The sequence below is a fragment of the Elephas maximus genome, chromosome 13 (assembly GCF_024166365.1).
Source record: "Elephas maximus indicus isolate mEleMax1 chromosome 13, mEleMax1 primary haplotype, whole genome shotgun sequence".
In the NCBI taxonomy this organism is placed as follows: Eukaryota; Metazoa; Chordata; class Mammalia; order Proboscidea; family Elephantidae; genus Elephas; species Elephas maximus.
The window spans coordinates 65,342,346-65,361,904 of record NC_064831.1 but is presented as its reverse complement, the minus strand read 5'-3'; the positions used below and the strand labels follow the sequence as shown (position 1 = coordinate 65,361,904).

At 39.8% G+C, this 19,559-nt stretch overlaps 1 protein-coding gene across 3 annotated transcripts in view; it reads left to right on the top strand.

Annotated features, from left to right (window-relative positions):
* The window catches only part of SIN3A (SIN3 transcription regulator family member A), a 72,886-nt gene that overhangs the window by 22,229 nt on the left and 31,098 nt on the right, over window positions 1-19,559 (top strand). For all 3 annotated transcript variants that reach the window (XM_049852658.1, XM_049852657.1, XM_049852656.1), the window contains 7 exons: window positions 6,553-6,774; window positions 10,527-10,703; window positions 15,735-15,841; window positions 16,503-16,785; window positions 18,205-18,456; window positions 19,025-19,177; window positions 19,314-19,472. In XM_049852658.1, the coding sequence (XP_049708615.1) occupies window positions 6,586-6,774; window positions 10,527-10,703; window positions 15,735-15,841; window positions 16,503-16,785; window positions 18,205-18,456; window positions 19,025-19,177; window positions 19,314-19,472 (1,320 nt within the window). In that variant the 5' untranslated portion in view covers window positions 6,553-6,585. The remainder of the gene's footprint in view (window positions 1-6,552; window positions 6,775-10,526; window positions 10,704-15,734; window positions 15,842-16,502; window positions 16,786-18,204; window positions 18,457-19,024; window positions 19,178-19,313; window positions 19,473-19,559) is intronic.

Genomic DNA, 19,559 nt, shown 5'->3' with positions numbered 1-19,559 from the left:
TTGTGAAAATTTAGTCTAAGTGAAAAGATACTCTTTAAAGTTGGGTTTTCCGTTTGCATTTTAATAAAAAAAAAAAAAAAAAGCCAAAGGAAACCCTGGTGGCGTAGTGGTTAAATGCTATGGCTGCTAACCAAAGGGTCGGCAGTTCGAATCCGCCAGGCGTTCCTTGGAAACTCTATGGGGGCAGTTCTGCTCTGTCCTATAGGGTCGCTATATAATCATGGAGAAATGTCTGGACTTCAAAGAGGCCAACTCTCGTTGATTAAAGGCATTTTAGGTAGAACTAGTGGGTCTTTATTTTTCTTGTTCTGAAAGCTTTTACCTCTGTCCTTCTAGTATTTGTCTGAAATGTGTCAGGTTCGCCCCGTAGTTGTTCCAGCCTTCTGCAGAAGACTCCGGTGCAATATCGGAATCACTCTGCTCTGCTTGCTTTATTTGGGAGTTATGATCTCTGCGTTACTATTACTTTTCTCGATGATGGGGATCTGTTTCCTGCTTTGTATTATAACACATAGCCAGATGACTTTTTAGTGTTCTGCCATTATTCGTTCGTTATGGTCTTCTCCCTTTAGCTTCCATTCCTCAACTTTTTTGTTTAAATTTTTTGCTTTTTATTATTCTGGTGTCATAGAGTTCTGGGAATAGTGTCAGCTCCAAATCTGAAACACTTGGGGATCATAGTGGCAGGTGAAAATCATGTCAGCTGAAGCAGGGCTTGAGAGTACCTTTATGTTCAACTCTGGCTCCATCATTTGGCATTTGAATACTTTGTAGTCTGTCCAGTGTTCCTACACCAGATAGGTCATGTTGTTAAGGACAAAGTCTAGCCTTTTGCACCTTTGACCAGCTGTGTGACCTTGAACAAGTCACTTAATTTATCAGTTTCTCTCATAAAAAAGGGGAGTCTCCCATCTAACAGGATTGTTGTGAGGAACACATCTACTGATAGCTGTCATATATGGAAGACTTGGCTTTTGGGGGCCAAGTCTGTCTGTTCAGTGCTGTTGCCCCAACACTAAGCATAGTGTGCGGCACATGGTGGGAGTGCAGGAATTATGAATGAATGAATTGGTAAAGATTATAAATAGCTGTTCGTAAGTCTTAAGTTACTATAACATTTGAATTTCATGATGGATGCCCCCATGTCCTAATTTGTCCCTTTTTTCCAAAATGTAACTGAGTACTTCTCCCCCCATCCTTCCCTAATATACACGTCTCTACCCTTTTCTAAATTTATAGTATTTATTTGTAACACTCCTGAACTGGTTTATAGTGTTAGCTTTCCCTTCCAAGATTTTATTTAAAAAATTTTCAAATTGATAGAATTTTATATTGAACACCCATATACCCACCACATAGATTTTAAAGTTAACATTTTTACAGTACTGCTTTATCATATATCTATCCATTCCTCCATCCATTAATTCAAAGCAATTTCTTGGTGCATTTCAAAGTATATTACAGACATTAACACACTTTCCCAAGTACTTCAGCATGTATATTATTAGCTGGAGTTTAATATTTGTTTACAGCCCTTTTTTCTTTTTGATGCAAAATGTACATACAATGCACAAGCCTTAAGAGTACATTGCGTGTATGTTTATATAAATTCATATTGTATATATTCTGTAGCTTGCTCTTTTCACTTAATAGTGTGTTTTGGAGCTCTTTCCTTGTACAGTAGATAAACCCTAGTCTTTCGATTGCTGCATACTTTTCCGTAATAAGGACATACGTGTTTATTTAGCTATTAGTAGACATTTAGATTTTTCATACTTGGCTGCCTTAAATTTACTTGGTAGATGTGTAAGATAAAGACCTAGAAGTGGAATTACTAGGTTGGAGGATATGCATACTTTAAGTATTAATAAATGCTTGTAAATTGCCAATCAAATAGGCCCTATCAATTTAACCTTCCACCAATATTGTTTTCCAGTACTCTCACCCACAGTGAATATCATCATTATCTTTTAATTTTTATGAGTTATTTTGGGGTAAATCTCATTTTAATTTGCATTTCTGTGATTGCTAATGAGGCTGTATATGGTCTTCCCAACAAGTTTTTTAAACTTTCAGAAGGCCAGGGCCAGAAACATTTACTACCTTCATATTCGCTCACTGAACATTTGCTGATTGAATGAATGAATGCTGGGTTTTGGGGTTGAGACTGAGAAAGGATGAATGAACTAAATGTAGAGAGGTTAAAGAAAACTAAAGGTGCTCAGTGCACGTGTGTCTTAAATAATAAAGAGATTTTTCCCTTCTCTCCCCTCTACTCTTCCCTTCTCTCCATCTGTGAGAGGTAGGATAGTGTCTTACTTGTCTAGTGCTGCTATAACAGAAATACCACAGGTGGATGGCTTTAACAGAGAGAAATTTATCCTCTCAAAGTCTAATAGGCTAGAAGTCCAAATTCAGAGTGCCAGCTCCAGGGGAAGGCTTTCTCTCTCTTGTTGTCTCTGAGGAAGGTCCTAGTCATCAATCTTCCCCTGGTCTTGGAGCTTCTCCGCGCAGGAAGCCTGGGTCCAAAGGATGCACTGTGTTCCTGGTGCTGCTTTATTAGTGGTATGAGGTCCCTAATGTCTCTCTGCGCCCTTCTCTTTTATGTCTGAAAAAAGAGATTGACTTAAGACACAACCTAATCTTGTAGATTGAGTCCTGTCTTATTAACATAACTGCTGCTAGGAGTGGTTAAGTGCTACAGCTGCTAAGCAAAAGGTGAGCAGTTCGAATCCGCCAGGCGCTCCTTGGAAACTCTACGGGGCAGTTATACTCTGTCCTATAGGGTCACTATGAATTGGAATCGACTCGATGGCAGTGGGTGGTTTTGGGCTGCTAATCCCACCTTATTAACATCATAGAGACAGGATTTACAACATATAGGAAAATCACATCAGATGACAAAATAGTGGACAGTAACACGATACTGGGAATCGTGGCCTAGCCAAGTCGACACACATTTATTTTGGGGAGGCACAGTTCAATCCATAACAGATGGTGAGGTGGTTAAGAGTCCAGGCTGTGGAGTCAGGTTTTGTGGATTCATATCCCAGCTTGTCTCTTATTAGCTGTGTAAACTTGAATAGTTTATTTAATCTGTGTGTCTCAGTTTCCTCATTTATAAAATAGGGAATATCAGTGCCTTGCTTTTAGGGCTGTTGTAAGAATTAAATTAATATTTGTAAATTGTAGACAATGGTGTTTGTCACTTGGTATGTGCTAATTATTATTTAACGATTGTTATTCTTCCCTTCTGCATATACAGTTTTTGGTTGTCTGTAATGTGTTAGGTCTGTGGGGAATATAAGCAAAGTTGAAAAGAACCCTACCTTGAAGAAGCTTACAGACTTGAGACTAGTTTAAGAAAATGTTAAGACATTTGGCAGGTCTGGATAACAGGGTGGGGACTGGGAAGAGATAATTGGCAGGTTAAATTCATCCCTCCATCAGTAAGGAAGAATTTCATAGGCTAAACTAAGGGATTTGGGTTATATTTTTAAGTGATGGGAAACCCAGTGTGGATTTACAGCTGAATCAGATTTGCATTTCAGCAGATCATTTTGAAAGAGGCTCTGCTGGAGGAGCGGAAGACCAGAGGGTGTTGGCGACAAGCTAGGGGAGGTATGATGAGGGCCTGAAATAAGGGAGTGACATTATGAATACAGATGAACCGATCAATTTGAGAGGAAATAGAATTATAGGCACTGATTGTTAAAGAAGTATGATTCAAAGAATGTACAGACCCTGGGCAGCATCTTCAGTATCATAGAGGTGGTCTGAAAAGACAGCTGGAGGCAACTGAAGTTAAATACTTTTAGAAATCACAATCATTCTATAAAAGAAATGATATTGTAATAATGACTTGTCAGGTATTAATGACATGCATAAAGCTGTATTTCCAATCTCTTACTGTGTTGTTAGGTGCCGTCGAGTCGGTACTGACTCATAGCGACCCTATGCTTGAGCTCATTGTTGCAGCCACTATGTCAATCCACCTCGTTGAGGGCCTCCCTCTTTTCCGCTGACCCTGTACTCTGCCAAGCATGATGTCCTTCTCCAGGGACTGATCCCTCCTGACAACATGTCCAAAGTATGTAAGACGCAGTCTCGCCATCCTTGCTTCTAAAGATCATTCTGGTTGTACTTCTTCTAAGAGAGATTTGTTCGTTCTTTTGGCAGTCCATGGTATATTCAATATTCTTCACCAACACCACAATTCAAAAGTGTCAACTCATGTTCGGTCTTCCTTATTCATTGTCCAGCTTTCCCATGCATATGATGTGATTGAAAATACCATGGTTTGGGTCAGGGGCACCTTAGTCTTCAAGGTGACATCTTTGGTCTTCAACACTTTAAAGAGGTCCTTTGCAGCAGATTTACCCAGTGCAATGCATCTTTCGATTTCTTGACTGCTGCTTCCATGGTGGTTGATTGTGGATCCAAGTAAAATGAAATCCTTGACAACTTCAATCTTTTCTCCGTTTATCATGATGTTGCTCATTGGTCCAGTTGTGAGGATTTTTGTTTTCTTTATGTTGAGGTGCAATCCATACTGAAGGCTGTGGCCTTTGATCTTCATTAGTAAGTGCTTCAAGTCCTCTTCCCTTTCAGCAAGCAAGGTTGTGTCATCTGCATAACTTTGTGAAGAATGGGAATTCCAGAACACTTAATTGTGCTCAAGAGGAACCTTTACGTGGATCAAGAGGCAGTTCAGACAGAACAAGGGGATACTGATTGGTTTAAAGTCAGGAAAGGCGTGCGTCAGGGTTGTATTCTTTCACCGTACCTATTCAGTCTGTATGCTGAGCAAATAATCCGAGAAGCTGGACTGTATGAAGAAGGACGGGGCATCAGGATTGGAGGAAGACTCTCACTGTATCTGAGAAGCTTAGAAATACTGAGCTACATATGCTACTTGATAATAGAAAAGCCTAGGAGAACATAACCAGTTAAGACATTTTAAATTACTTGCTGTCAGCAGCATGTTTTCAACTCTAGTTAACTAAGTTCAACATCTTATCGTTACAAACTTGAGAAACTTAGTCCTTTGATCTAAAGTTGTAGCGATAAACCAAAAAACCAAACCCAGTGCCGTCAAGTCGATTCCTACTCATAGCGACCCTATAGGACAGAGTAGAACTGCCCCATAGAGTTTCCAAGGAGCACCTGGTGGATTCGAACTGCTGACCTTTTGGTAAGCAGCCATAGCACTTAACCACTATGCCACCAGGGTTTCCATTGTAGCAATAGAGAGAACATATTTGTGGCTTGAGGTTTACAAAAAGATATTAAAAATGGCCTGACTTGGAAATTAACCAGTTGTGTTGCTGTGTCAGGGTCTCACTACAGGGTCTAACAAACTTAGGTTTGTGAAATGTGAGAAAAACCTGAGTGAGTCACACTGTATTTCAAGGCTGAGGATTAGAGCAGCAGTCAGGTTGAGGACAATGCTGAGGACAGAGAAGAGTGAAGCAGCCTTGGGGAGTCCTTATGAGAACTTCTTCCCCCTCGTGGTTTGTGTACTGTAGAGTGAAGAAAAGAGGGGTGGGTGGACTTAAAAATTAGGGGAAAGGTTTTTTTGGCATTTACAAGAAGGCTGTACTTCAGATGAGGTGGTGGCTTGCTAGATTTCGATCTCCCACTGTTGCTGTATTCTTTATTTTCTTACCATAGGAGTGGTGTCTTATTTAAGAGATTTTTTTTGTGACTGGAGAAGTGGTAAGGCTTAGTCTTGTTTAGTCTTTGGGTGGCTGAAGCATTCTTTCTTACTGATGGTGCATTATGCTTGTGTTGGTGATACTGGCATTGCAAAAGCTCTGAAAAGACCCGAGTAAATTCCTGACCATAGTGTTATTAGACTTTTTGTGTCTTTCAGGAAGGGGAGTCCTCCACAGAGGGCGGATTATTAAAACTAAGGTATTCTGGAATCTCCTTGGTGTTCAAGAGTGTTAAAGCCAGAAAAAAACCTAAGAAATTATTCCATCCTTCTTATTTTATAGTTGGGGAAAGGAAAGCTCACACAGGATGAGGAATTTATTAAAATGTACATAGCTTCTTAAGGTGTCAAGTCTAGAGCTGTTGTCCTGTTACTCCTGGCGCAGTGCTCTTTCTACCGCACCATTTAGCTGTTGAAACAATTGAGACTTTTAAATTTAGACCACAATCACAGTACAGAGTTTTGAGAGGAGTTAGGAAGAAGCACTTGAGTATTTTTGTAGCATGTGAATACGTAATTAATATTAGGGGGGATAGCATTTGGGGAGAATACTTAAGAGACTAAAGAAAAAGATTGTGTCTTTAAATTGGAGGTTATTTTTCAGTTCTGTAGTACCAAATTTGTTAAAAATGTTACTTAAAATTTTGTCTTTTTCAATTATGATAACTTCACTCTGTGTGTGTGTTTATGTACTTCAACTACCCAGTGATTGTATCTAAGATGAAGTAAATAATCAGTCTGGGAGTTAAGCTTATACTTGGGTGGCTGGTCCTAAATTGTACTCATCGTACGGGAGTGGGAATTGATTTGGATGCTATTGTTTTTGGCTCCTGCAGGTTTTGTAGTGCATTCCTGAGCATGAGTGCAGAATGAAGCGACGTTTGGATGACCAGGAGTCACCGGTATATGCGGCCCAGCAGCGTCGGATCACTGGCAGCACAGAGGCTTTCCCTCACCAGCACCGGGTACTTGCCCCTGCCCCTCCCGTGTATGAAGCCGTGTCTGACACCATGCAGTCAGCCACGGGGATTCAGTACTCTGTGACACCCAGCTATCAGGTAAGCTGGAGCCAACCATGTAGATGAGGTAAGGGAGGAGGGATAGTGATTTCACCCAATTAAAAATTTTTTTATTAAGCACTGAGTTAGACATTTAAAAAATGCAGTGTGTGTAAGGTATAGAAAGTAACAAAAACAACGTACACATGTGTACCCACTATACAGGTTAAAAAAAAAAGAATGTCATCATAACCTTTAAAGTTTACTGTGCATTCCTGCCTGATCCCTCTTCGGGTTTCCTCCTCTCAGACATAGCCACTAATTGGAACTTGGTGTTTATTATTCTCTTTTCTTTAGTTTTTATTATTTTTGTTTTTGTCTCTAAGCACTATTGTTGTTTAGTTTGGATGTTGTTGAACTTCTATATAAATAGAAACCTGTTTATTTTCTTCTTGGACTCATTTTGTTTTCTCTCAGTGTGGTTCCTAGGCTAACCCGTATTTTTATGTGTAGCTGTAATTGAGTCATTTTCACTCTGGTATAAACTATATGACTATACCAAATTTATTTGTTCAGTTGATGGACAGTTGGGCTGTTTCTAGTTTTTCACTCTTATAGAAGTGTTGCTGTGAGCATTTGTGTGCACTTCTTATAGTGCAGCACTGCCCACTGTGGCAGTCTACAACAAGACAAGCTTGAACCAGAATGTAAGTCAGTGCACTGCTTCTTTTATCAGGAGTGTCTTGCTAACAAAAAGCAGCTGAATTGAGCAGAGTGCTTATTAATGAAGTTGTTGATTTTCATTCAGGAGCAAGCCCCTTATCTGGTTGTAGACCACTCAGCAGGTTTGGTGGCACATGAGGAAGAGTTTCTCAATTATCTGGGAGAGTGTGTGCATCTCAGCTTTAGTCAGTAATGCCAAGTTGTTTTCAAAGTTGTGCCAACTTGCATTCCCATCAGCACTGTATGTGATTATTTCTGTCGTTCCACATCCTGACCGACACTGACCGCACATCTCATCTGCTTATTCTGTTTTGTACAAATGGAAGAAATTTGTTTATTGTCCTTCTTAATTATGAAAGTAATATGCTATTTATGGTTTTAAAAAAAAGGATATAAAATGATTTCTTCCTCGGACCCCTGAGACTACCTCCCACTGGTGCATTCTTTTGGAATATCTAAAATTTTTTTTATCAGATGCAAGAATATCTGTATTTACCTATCTAGATACACTTTTTACACAAATTGGATCATACAATACATACTGTTCTGCAGTTTGCTCTTTTCACTTAATATATAATATATAGTGGACAAACTTGCCACTTGAATATATATGGATAGCCCCCGTTGCCATTGAGTCAATTCCGACTCATAGCAACCCTATAGGACAGAGCAGAACTGTCCCATAGAGTTTCCAAGGGAAGCAGACTGCCACATCTTTTTCCCATCGAGCGGCTGGTGGGTTCAAACCACTAACCTTTCGATTAGTAGCCGAGCACTTAACCACTGCACCACCAGGGCTCCTTTGAATGTATTTGGATTAAAAAAATATATATTGGACAGATCCCAGTAATTCGCTTTTTAAAATTAAATACTGTAATTGCATTATTTTTAAGGGTTGCATACATAATATTCCATTCCAGGTCAGTATGAACTGTTATTTATTTAACTGGCCTGGAGAAACCTCCTTTGACCTAACTTGATGTAGTGACTTAAAAAAAGCCAACACTGGGAGTATCAATCGGTGTAATCTTGAAAGCAGTTTGGCAGTTTGTGTCAGATTCTTTGGATATCTTTTGACCTAGCAGTTCCATTTCTAGGAATTTATTCTGAGAAAACAATTGATGAAATTAGAAAATGATGATTTATTGTCATTCTTTCTGAAGAGTCCCCCTTGAAACAGTGTACTGCCTTACTGTGGGGCTGGGGCAGCAGCCAGAGGACTGACTGCAGAGAACTGCTGCAGATCCTCAGTAACCTTTAAGATTAGGGCTCAGAAGAAAGATAGGCTGCTTGTTTTCCTTTGGCGATGACTTTTATTATCTGAACAGGTTGACAAGTTTTTCCTACGCTTGGGGTAGTTACATTTGTTCCTGTAGAAACTATAACATGCCCGTATAAAACCAGCCATCTTAAATATTTGTAAACTTCAGTTAATCTTTTAGAAACTTGTTCAGCACATACGTGTTGGAATATCACAGCTCAGAATAATAACCCTTCTTGTGAGAGAGCTATTAGAGCTTTTAGAATTGTATAAATAGCTTTCCTTTTACTCCTAATGTGTCTTCTATTGTTTTTGTGGTTTTAGAAGTAGTTTCTTTCCTCTCAGGGTAATATTTATAAATTTTTGCAATTTTGAAATTTTTTCATTCTCTTTGTTTAGAAAAAGAAAAATTTCGTGTTAGTCTCCTTATTTAGAAGTTAAATCATGTTAAAATATATGCATCTATGTGAGTCCTATTTGAGTGTGGTCCACAGAAAGCGGATCTGTATACTTTATTAGTCTGTTGTAAGATAAGTACAGAAATTGAGAGTGTTTAGGAACTTCTATTGCAATTGCATCTAATAGAATGTAATAATAAAAATTATGGGCTTATTTGTCTTTTTTTTCTCACTTTTTAAAACGGCTTTATTGAGATATAATTCATATGCTGTATAATTCATCCATTTAAAGTATACAGTTCAGTGATTGTTTAGTATATTCACAGACATGTGCCACCAATCACAAAGGTCAGTTTTCATCACCTCAAGAAGAAACTCTCTGTCCTTAAGCTATCCATCCCCCCCACCCCTCCATATCCTTCTAGTCCTAAACAACCACTAACTTTACTTTCTGTCTCGATAGATTACTCTGGACTTCCATATGAATGGAATCATAGTATATGGCTAGGTATCTTTAATTCCACTTTTCTTAAAAAAAAAAAAAAAAAAGCAATTGCCATCAAGTCGATCCCAACTCATGTTGTTAGATGCCGTTGAGTCAGTTCCAACTCATAGCAACCCTATAGGACAGAGTAGAACTGCCCTGTAGGGTTTCCAAGGAACAGCTGGTGGATTTGAACTGCTGACTTTTTGGTTAGCAGCTGAGCTCTTAGCCACTACGCAAATAGGGCGACAGACTAGAGCTGCCCTATAGGGTTCCCAAGGTTATAATCTTTATAGAAGGAGACTGCCACATCTTTCTCCCACGAAGGGGCTGGTGAGTTCAAACTGCCAACCTTTTGGTTAGCAGCCAGGTGCTTACTGCTGTGCCACCAAGGCTCGTTTCCACTTTTCTGGTAATTCATTTTTATTGTATTTTGTAAGCATTGGCCCGTGATGCGTTAGGATTTTTTTTTCTTTTTTTTTTAGTTATTTTGCTGTTGAGACTATACACAGCAAAACATACACCAATTCTACAATTTCTGCATGTACCATTTAGTGACATTGACTGTATTCTTCAAATTGTAAAACCATTCTCACACTCCTTTTCTGGGTTGTTCCTCTTCCATTAACATAACCTCACTGCCCCCTAAGGTTGGTATCTAGTTTTTCAAGTAGGATTTTTTCAAAAGCAGAAAAACTGGTCCTTTACCACAAATAGTTTGAGAAGTACTTGTCTATATAGTTTTTAACAGCTGCAGAGAATTCTTTTATATGGTTCGGCTGTAATTTATTTCATCAGTCCCCTTTTGTGGGAAATTTGGATTGTTTCTTAAAGAATGTCTTTGTGCATGTACCTTTTTGCATTTGTGACTAATTATCTCTCTGGGACACATTTGGGGAAGAATGTATAAGCCTTGACATTCCCTGTCTGTGTTTTGTCCACTTAGGTTTCAGCTGTGCCACAGAGCTCCAGTAGTCACGGGCCCACCATAGCAGCAGTTCACAGCAGCCATCATCACCCCACAGCTGTGCAGCCCCACGGGGGCCAGGTGGTCCAGAGTCATGCTCATCCTGCCCCACCAGTTGCACCAGTGCAGGGACAGCAGCAGTTTCAGAGGCTCAAGGTGCTATTCCGCTCCTTTTCTTTAGTCTGTTTTTATTTTAGTAGGAAACATTCGTTTCGGCCTACTAGTGGTGATTTTCCAACTTCTAACGTTCTAGACTAAATGGTTGAGTCACAAGTTTTTGTTTTGAAACCTATGTATATTTCTCATCTTAGCACCAATGTCTGATCCAGAGAAGAAAACACTCAAGAAATGTTTGTGGAATGTACGAATGCATGGCACTGACACACACCAGAGTGAAGAGGTTATTTTCATACAAAATGAACCTTAAAGTTCATTATTTTGGATACCTCATTTTGAACTCTTAGTCCTTAGCATAAGGTTTTATTGAATGCACACACAGTGGGCAGTAGGCCTCAACCGTAAGTCTTATTGCCCAGTAATATCTTACAGTGTCATCTTTTTATTCTTGTTTACAAATAGGCTGGCACCTTCCAGGTCCATTCTTAGTGAGACACATGCTCTGTTTAAAGTTTGGGGAAAACTACGATTGTGAATGAGGTGTCAGTGTTTTCCTCTGTCTGCTGAGTACGTGCTGTAGCTTTTCAGTGCTTTGAAATTCATGAGGCATCTGTGGAGAAGTGAAGCTTGTGTTCCTAGCTAACCTTGTCGCTCTGCTTGCGTGAGTCTTGTCTTTTCAGAATGTGTGATTGTTGCAGCCAGTGTTCCAGGTTTCAGTTTTTCTAATTTTACATTTATATAAAATTTGAAATTGAGTACAGGAAATATAAATTAAAGAACTAGAAAGAGATAAGATGTTAGAGCTTAATTTAGTCATATCAGCCTAATTACATCACATCGCTTGAAGATAGGAATGAACAGTGTTCCCTTGAAGGATATGTCCATGCATAGCACATAGTTCAGTGTTTTGTTCTCCTCATTGGTTTGGTTCTCAGGAACTTGTTTAATACCGGCCTAAGGAAGTTAAAATGCTATTACATAAATATCATAAAGCATACCAAAGCCAAACTATGTAGAAGAATTTTATAGAAATTAATTTCTCTACATTAGCTTTACAAAGTAGAGGGTCAGTGAAAAACGGGAAGACCCTCGGAGATGGATTGGCACAGTGGCTGCAACAATAGGCTCAAGCATAGCAATGATTGTGAATATGGCACAGACCGGGCAGTGTCTCCTTATGTTGTACATAGGGTCGCTATGAGTTGGAACCAACTCGACGTTACCTAACAACAACATTATCTTAGGCAATTAAGAGTTGACTCTACCTGAGCGTAGTCTTTAAATAGACAGAGTAGAACTGCCCCGTAGGGTTTCCAAGGAGCAGCTGGTGGGTTCCAGGTGCTGACCTTTTGGTTAGCAACCATAGCGCTTAACCAGTGCTCCACCAGGGCTCTTGAACCTTCACTCTAGGCTCTGTCTTTGGGACATTTTTTATCAGCTGTACTGATGTTTTTCTTCAAATGGTTTTACTTTCTGCTTGTCGAGTGATACCTGTGTGCCAGAATGTATTATTGTTGTGGACTTAGCACGTTACCAAGTCCTGAAAATATTTTTTAAAATTTGGTTTGATGTGATTTAATTCTATATTAATAGTGTATTCAACAGTTAATACCTTAAGTTGCAAAAGATCTTATAAATTTCCTGTTAAACTAACAAAAAATATATTTCTATAGCCTTTCAGCCACTTCTGTCAAAGCATAGCACATATTTTACTCACTTTCCTCACAGGAGTCTTAGGCATAAGTATAAGGATTGTAATTTGTTTTATAGAGGCTGACAAAGAAACAAGAAAGGGTTTTGGAGTCAGGGTTATAGAGTGAGTCACAGGTGGAGTTAGGATTTCACGCTCTGTTCTTTTAGTTACAAGCTCTTGAATGTGATTCCTAAACACAGTTAACTTGTTGAATTCCCTTTCTAATGAGGAGAGGTAAAATGCTTTCTTGTGCCTCCATGAAATTTAATTCAATATTCCCACATTGCCTGCTATATTTGGATCAGTCTTAAAATGCTTTATAAGAATTTGAATCAATTTCAGTAAACCATTTACAATATTCTATAATAAGGGAGTATTCAGTGGGAACACTTAGGTTATTTCAAGCATCAAATTGTCTGTATTTTCTTTTTGTCTTTGGCAGATTGGTGACAAAGAGAATTTGAGTAATTTGAGGCATGTTTGGTGTGATTTAGTTTTTTGTTGAACGCCAGCACTATAGGTATTTGGCACGTATATAGCAAGTTCTCTTTACAGTTGTTTGTATTGGGCTCTCTAACAAGATTCAGGTGGTTAAGGACCTTTACTACCTGCATGTTGAAGTGATCCAGGGAAATTCATCAGCAAAGCCTAAGATTCTCCTCAGGTGCCCCCTTAAATCTCTAGCTGTTAAATAAATTACTACTTACAAGGTTTTTGGGTTGTTGTTAAGTTGTAGTCTTTAGAACTGTACACATGCTTTTATAAGTTGTACTTTAAGCAATGTGAGAATTTCTTCGCTATTCTTAGATGCAGGTATCTCATTTATAATGTGGGCGTCATGCTGGGTTTTTTAAGCATAGTGTTATTTTATAAATAATTATTAAACAGTGGCTCACTATGACCCTCAAATAACCTTTTTCTTCCAAACATACACATATCACACATAACATTTATTCTTTCAGGTTTCTGCACTTTTTTGCTCACTGTAGTAATTATTTCACATCATGTTTATTTATTTACCTTCCTTTGTCATGTGATCGTGAATGCCATTCTTAAATCTCTTCTAACTGCAAAATTAATAGGTTTTCTGTTCCATCAACTTGGTCATTAATGAAAAATTTCAATATGGAGAGTTGTGAATATGAATTAAAGTCCATTAATTTCAACAGAAATGGTCATTTTATTTGTGAAGTAGAAAAATAAACCATCAAAGGAGTGGGTATTGACCAAGTATGCAATCTATGCTCTAGCAACAATGAAATACTCTTGATTAACCATGGAAATAATGAATTTTGGGCAGCTCTTGAGATGTCATTTTGTAGTTTATTTCAACATAAATGTTACATTTCATAACATATGGTAAAAGTAGGGCTCGTAAGAAATCAGATGTTTATTTCTGAAACTTCCTTCAACTTGATATTTTGTGTAATATAAAGTATCTGTCCCAAAGATTATAGGCAACGCCTAGTGTGCATTTTCCTTAGATGTCTCAGAGTAACTAAAAATTAAGTTGTCCTAAATCAGACTCATAACTTTCTGGCCCTTCAGCCTATTCTTCTGTGGCTAATCACCCTTGAATGCTTGCTCTCCTTTATCTCTCATATCCTGTCAGTCTCCGAATCCTATTACTTTTACCTCCTGTCTTGTTTTCTTAGTGCTGCCATAACAGAGATCACAAGTGGGTGGCTTTAATGAACAGGAATTTGTTTTCTTACAGTTTAGAAGGCTAGAAGTCTGAATGTAGGGAACTGACTCTAGGGGAAGGTCCTTTTCTTATCTATTTCAGCTTCTAGTAGCTGGCAATCCTTAAAGTTCCTGGGCTTGTAGACTCACCTGTCTCCATCATCTTTCAATAATGTCTTCTTCCCCCCTGTGTCTGTGTTCTATGCTTAATCTGCTCTTTTATAGCTCAAAAGTGATTGGCTTAAGACACACCCTCCACTGATATAGTCTCGTTAGCGTAAGAAAAACTCTATTCCCAAATGGGATTACATCCACTGGTAAAAGCCCATTTAAATTGAGCCAATTCCTGACTTATAGCAACCCTCTAGGACAGAGGTCACATAATAAATAATATGTGACCACATAATAAATGATAGTCATAATTGTATTGTAAAAAAACATAAACAAAAACACTATAGTAGCCAATCTAAAGGACTGCTGGCAAAGTGGACAGACTCTGACAGCAGGGAGACCAGCTGGGACTCAGTTGCAATTCACCCCAGTGCTGTCTTGATTATGGGAGCCCTGACCTTATCCTAAAGAGCTCTGGTAGTGCAATGGTTAAGTGCTCAGTTGCTAACTGAAAGGTTGGCAGTTCAAACCCACCTGGCCTACCAGAGGAAGATGTGGCGGTCTGCTTCCATAAAGATTTACAACCTTAGAAACCCTATAGGGCAGTTCTACGCTGTCCTATAGGGTCGCTATGAGTTGGAATCGACTTTGACAGCATTGGGTTTTGGTTTAATCTTTACAGAGACAGACTTCCTTATCTTTCTTCCTCAGAGCTGCTGGTGGGCTCAAACCGTTGACCTTTTAGTCAGCCACTGGATGCTTAACCACTGTGCAACCTGAGCCCCCCCCCCCACCATAGGTGTAAGGGTTAGGATTTGCAACCTGTTTTGGGGGAACACAGTTAAATCCATAACACCTTCTAAAAAGCTTTTGAATCAGTCTAGTTATTTCTCTTCCTTTGGCCAGTATTGTAATTCAGGCTACTATTGTTCTTACAAGAGCTAGCCCGATAGCATAACTGGTCTTCCTTCCTTCTTCCAATCTGCCCTGCCCTTGGCCAATTCTTTCCCAACACTACAGCTAGCTTGAGTACATGAAAGTGCAGATGATAACATCTAAATAGATGTTAACAAGATTTACAAGGTCTTCCAGGGTCTAGATCCTGTTTGCTCTCTTTTCTCATCTCTTGCCACTCTTCCTACTGCCACTCCACCCCCCCACCACCAATCCTCCAGCCAAACTAGACTGTTTTCCGTTTTCCCAACATACCATGTGGTGTCCTGCCTGAGATTCTGCCCGTGCTTGTTTGTCTGACTCTTCACAGGTCTTCACTTTTGCTAACTTGTACTCATCCTTGGAACTCAGTTTAGACCCCCTCCTAGGGAGGCCTTCCCTAACGGGGTACCCTTTCTGTGTGCTCTCAGGACATTCAGGATTACCTACTCACCCACTGTGTTGTGATTCCCAACTAGATGTGAACAAACTTGTACAGAGCAGGGACTGTGGCTTATTTGTCAAAATATGTGTATTTACTGTATATTTCTATTTATTTACTACATTAAGTTTCATTTTTATATAAGTTGTTTCTTTATAATTCTTGGCTTATTTTCTTTTTATAACCTTGAGGTTTCTCCCTATCTCAGGTGGAGGATGCGCTGTCCTATCTTGACCAGGTGAAGCTGCAGTTTGGTAGTCAGCCTCAGGTCTACAATGATTTCCTTGACATCATGAAGGAATTTAAATCTCAGAGGTAAATGACATACATGGTTGTACTCAAACTTTGTGCTTGGAATGTTGATTTTGAGGGGAGGGATAGTGCTTACTTTCATCTACTAGAAGATACAGGATTCCCCATTGTGGGGATTTAACTTTCAGGGTCATCCTTTATTTTATGTATTGCTATATTGATTGAAATTACAGGAACTAGACCTTTGTTTTTTCCCTGTTGGCAAATTTTTCTTAGTGCATCATCTGTGTCGTGGAGGTAGCACTGGTGGTGATGTAGGCTACTTGACTTTTGAATTCGTTGGAGACACACTGGTATTTTGGCATGATTCACAAATACAGGAGAGCAGTTCGTGTGAGCAGTGTAGACACATGCTCAGTAAATAGTTGATACAAGTGTATAGAAAGCTTGATCTTGCTTGGGAAGTACAGCTTTGGATTTACTGTCTGAATATCTGTTTGACAGGACCGTTACCATGAACGTATATTCTTTTCAAAATTGTGACTAAGCCTCTTTGAATCTAAAGTTAAATGGCTTTGGAATTTTAGAGTTCTTTATGTGTTAATTTTGTATGATGCAGGTTGATTTTTATCTGTTGTTTAGAGAACCTAGTGGAAAGTGAATTTTTTTGTTACCAAAGTATTTTTCAAGCTTTGTCATCACTTTCTTTTTATTTTTCTGTCAGCATTGACACACCGGGAGTGATTAGTCGGGTGTCCCAGCTGTTCAAAGGCCACCCTGACCTGATCATGGGCTTCAACACCTTCTTGCCCCCTGGCTACAAAATTGAGGTGCAAACCAATGACATGGTGAATGTCACAACTCCTGGCCAGGTTCATCAGATCCCCACCCATGGCATCCAGCCCCAGCCTCAACCACCACCCCAGCATTCTTCCCAACCTTCAGCCCAGTCAGCCCCAGCTCCTGCCCAGCCTGCTCCTCAGCCCCCACCTGCCAAAGTCAGCAAGGTGAGCTCTTGGAAAGTTCTGCATCATATGAATTACATCCCCAGAAAGCACCTCTTTGACATTTCCCTTTTATATAATACTTGGTTAACCCAGTGCCATCGAGTCGATTCCGACTCATAGCGACCCTATAGGCCAGAGTAGAACGGCCCCATAGAATTTCCAAGGAGCGCCTGGCGGATTCAAACTGCAGACCCTTTGGTTAGCAGCCGTAGCACTTAACCACTACGCCACCAGGGTTCCCAATACTTGGGTAGATACATTAATACAAGTTACAATGATTTTGTCATAGAGGATACAGTAATCACATAGCTATAAAATAGTTCACATTTACACACCAGATATTTAGGTATCTATTTAAATCAATGGAGTCCCTGGGTGACGCATATGGTTAAGCACTTGATTACTAGCTGAAAGATTGGTTTGAACCCACCAAGAGGCACCTGGGAAGGCAAGCCTGGCAACCTGCTTTCGAGAAGTCCTAGCCTTGAAAACCCTAAGGAGCACAGTTCGGCTGAGTACCCAGGGTATCGTCATGAGCTGGAATCAACTCGACAGCAACTAACAACAACATTTTAGATCAACATTAACAGTCCACAAAGACTCTTTTGTGCCTAATTGCTGCTTATTGAACCCCTGAGTATCCCAGTAGTTGGTGACTTTGTATGATAGTCCTTTGACAATACAGGCAGAAATGATCATCTTATCATGATCAAATTAGGCTACCTCCCACATGGTCATCATCTTCCTAAAACTTCCTCCTTTTACCAGATTAGATCAGTTCAAGCCAAGCAAAAGATCCCGTTGATGATGATGGTGGTGGTGGTGGCGGCGGTGGCGGCCTGTTCTTAGTCTAGAACTGCACTTTCCCAATAAGGAAACCACCAGTCACATACGACTGTATTTAAATTAGTTAAAATATATTCAGTTTTTCATTTGCAGGAGCCACGTGTGGCTAGTGGTTACCGTACAGAACAGTGCAAATAAAGAACATTTCCATCCAGGAGAGTCTTATTGGACAGCGAGGGTGTAAAACACTTCCTGTGTGGAATTATATAGCAATTGACATGTTACCTTTTCTGATGTAGAAGATGTACATAGAAAGAGTTCCTTTCTACTCACACCTGATCAGCTAGTGTACTTAAAAATTACACATGAAAAATTCTTCCCTGTAGTTGGAGATGTCTCCAGTTTTAAGACTGTAGTTAGAAAATTTGAAAACTGAAATATTTGTAGTAGAATGTGTAAGCCCTTGATAGCTCTCACTCCCTCTCATGATCTGAATTGAGTTAAAATGGCCTGGTCCCTGAATAAATAAAGGATATAAATTAATCAGACATGCTTTTTCTCTTTAGTTTTAACATTCTTTCGTGTGTCCACATCTGTGTTCCTGAGAAATTTTTTTTTTTTTTTTTTTTTTAGCCTTCCCAACTACAAGCACATACTCCAGCCAGTCAGCAGACTCCCCCGCTCCCACCATACGCATCACCACGTTCCCCACCGGTCCAACCTCACACACCAGTGACAATCTCCTTGGGAACGGCCCCATCCTTGCAGAACAATCAGCCTGTGGAGTTTAATCATGCCATTAACTATGTTAATAAGATCAAGAACAGGTTCCAGGGCCAACCAGACATCTACAAAGCATTCCTGGAGATTTTGCACACGTATCAGGTAAGAGAATTGCCCTTTCAGCCTGTCTTAACCAGTCACTCTCTAAGGGCATCTGGCTTAAGAAGAAGTTGAATAGCTATTGTTGTTCACTAGTTCTTATGGAAATTAACCAGCTAGAAAGTGTGAATGTATATAAAGCCAATTTGATTTGCCTAACTGAATTGCCCTGCAGCAAGCAGCTAGTCAAGATTTTTTAAAGTTAGTGCCCTGTGAAACAAAAGCTTGTTTACCTGGGAAATTTGGAGGATGATTTGCACAATATAATTAATGTACAGTAGAAGGAGAAATTTCTCTAGTGCTTTGTGTTTTATCAGTTGGGAGTAGTCCCTGGGCATTCACAGTTACTGTCCTAGTTTTAAAAGGAATTGTCAGCCACCATCTACTCCTTTCTCAAATGCCTGCAGTCAAAACAGGTGCTAAGAATGGGAACCTAGACTTTCTTCTTAAGGGCATCCTCAGTAGATAACATACAGAGCTCCTACCAGATACCCCAGGAAGTATGCAAGGTGAGTCATTCAAAACAGTGGCCCTTGAATATGATATTTCCCCATTTGTAATTTTCTATCAGAAAGAGCAGCGAAATGCCAAGGAAGCCGGAGGAAACTACACCCCAGCCTTGACTGAGCAGGAGGTGTATGCCCAGGTGGCTCGGCTCTTTAAAAATCAGGAAGATTTGCTGTCAGAGTTTGGACAGTTCCTACCAGATGCCAACAGCTCTGTGGTAAGTTTGGTTTAGAAAAACTACACTACTTATGATTATTATCTCCTTAGGAAGCTGGAATCAGAAGGGGACTTTCCCTAGATGATGCTCATTTGCTTTGATAAGAGTATTAATCTCTTTCATGTGTCTTGATCAGCTTTTAAGCAAAACAACCGCCGAGAAGGTTGATTCTGTGAGAAATGACCATGGAGGCACTGTGAAGAAGCCCCAACTGAACAACAAGCCACAGAGGCCTAGCCAGAACGGCTGCCAGATCCGCCGGCACTCGGGAACGGGAACTACCCCTCCAGTGAAGGTGGGAATTAGGAGCACTTGCTCATTTTGACTTGGGGGAGCAATTTTGGTGGCTAAGGACTCTGGGGGTGGTCATGTGTTCTTATCC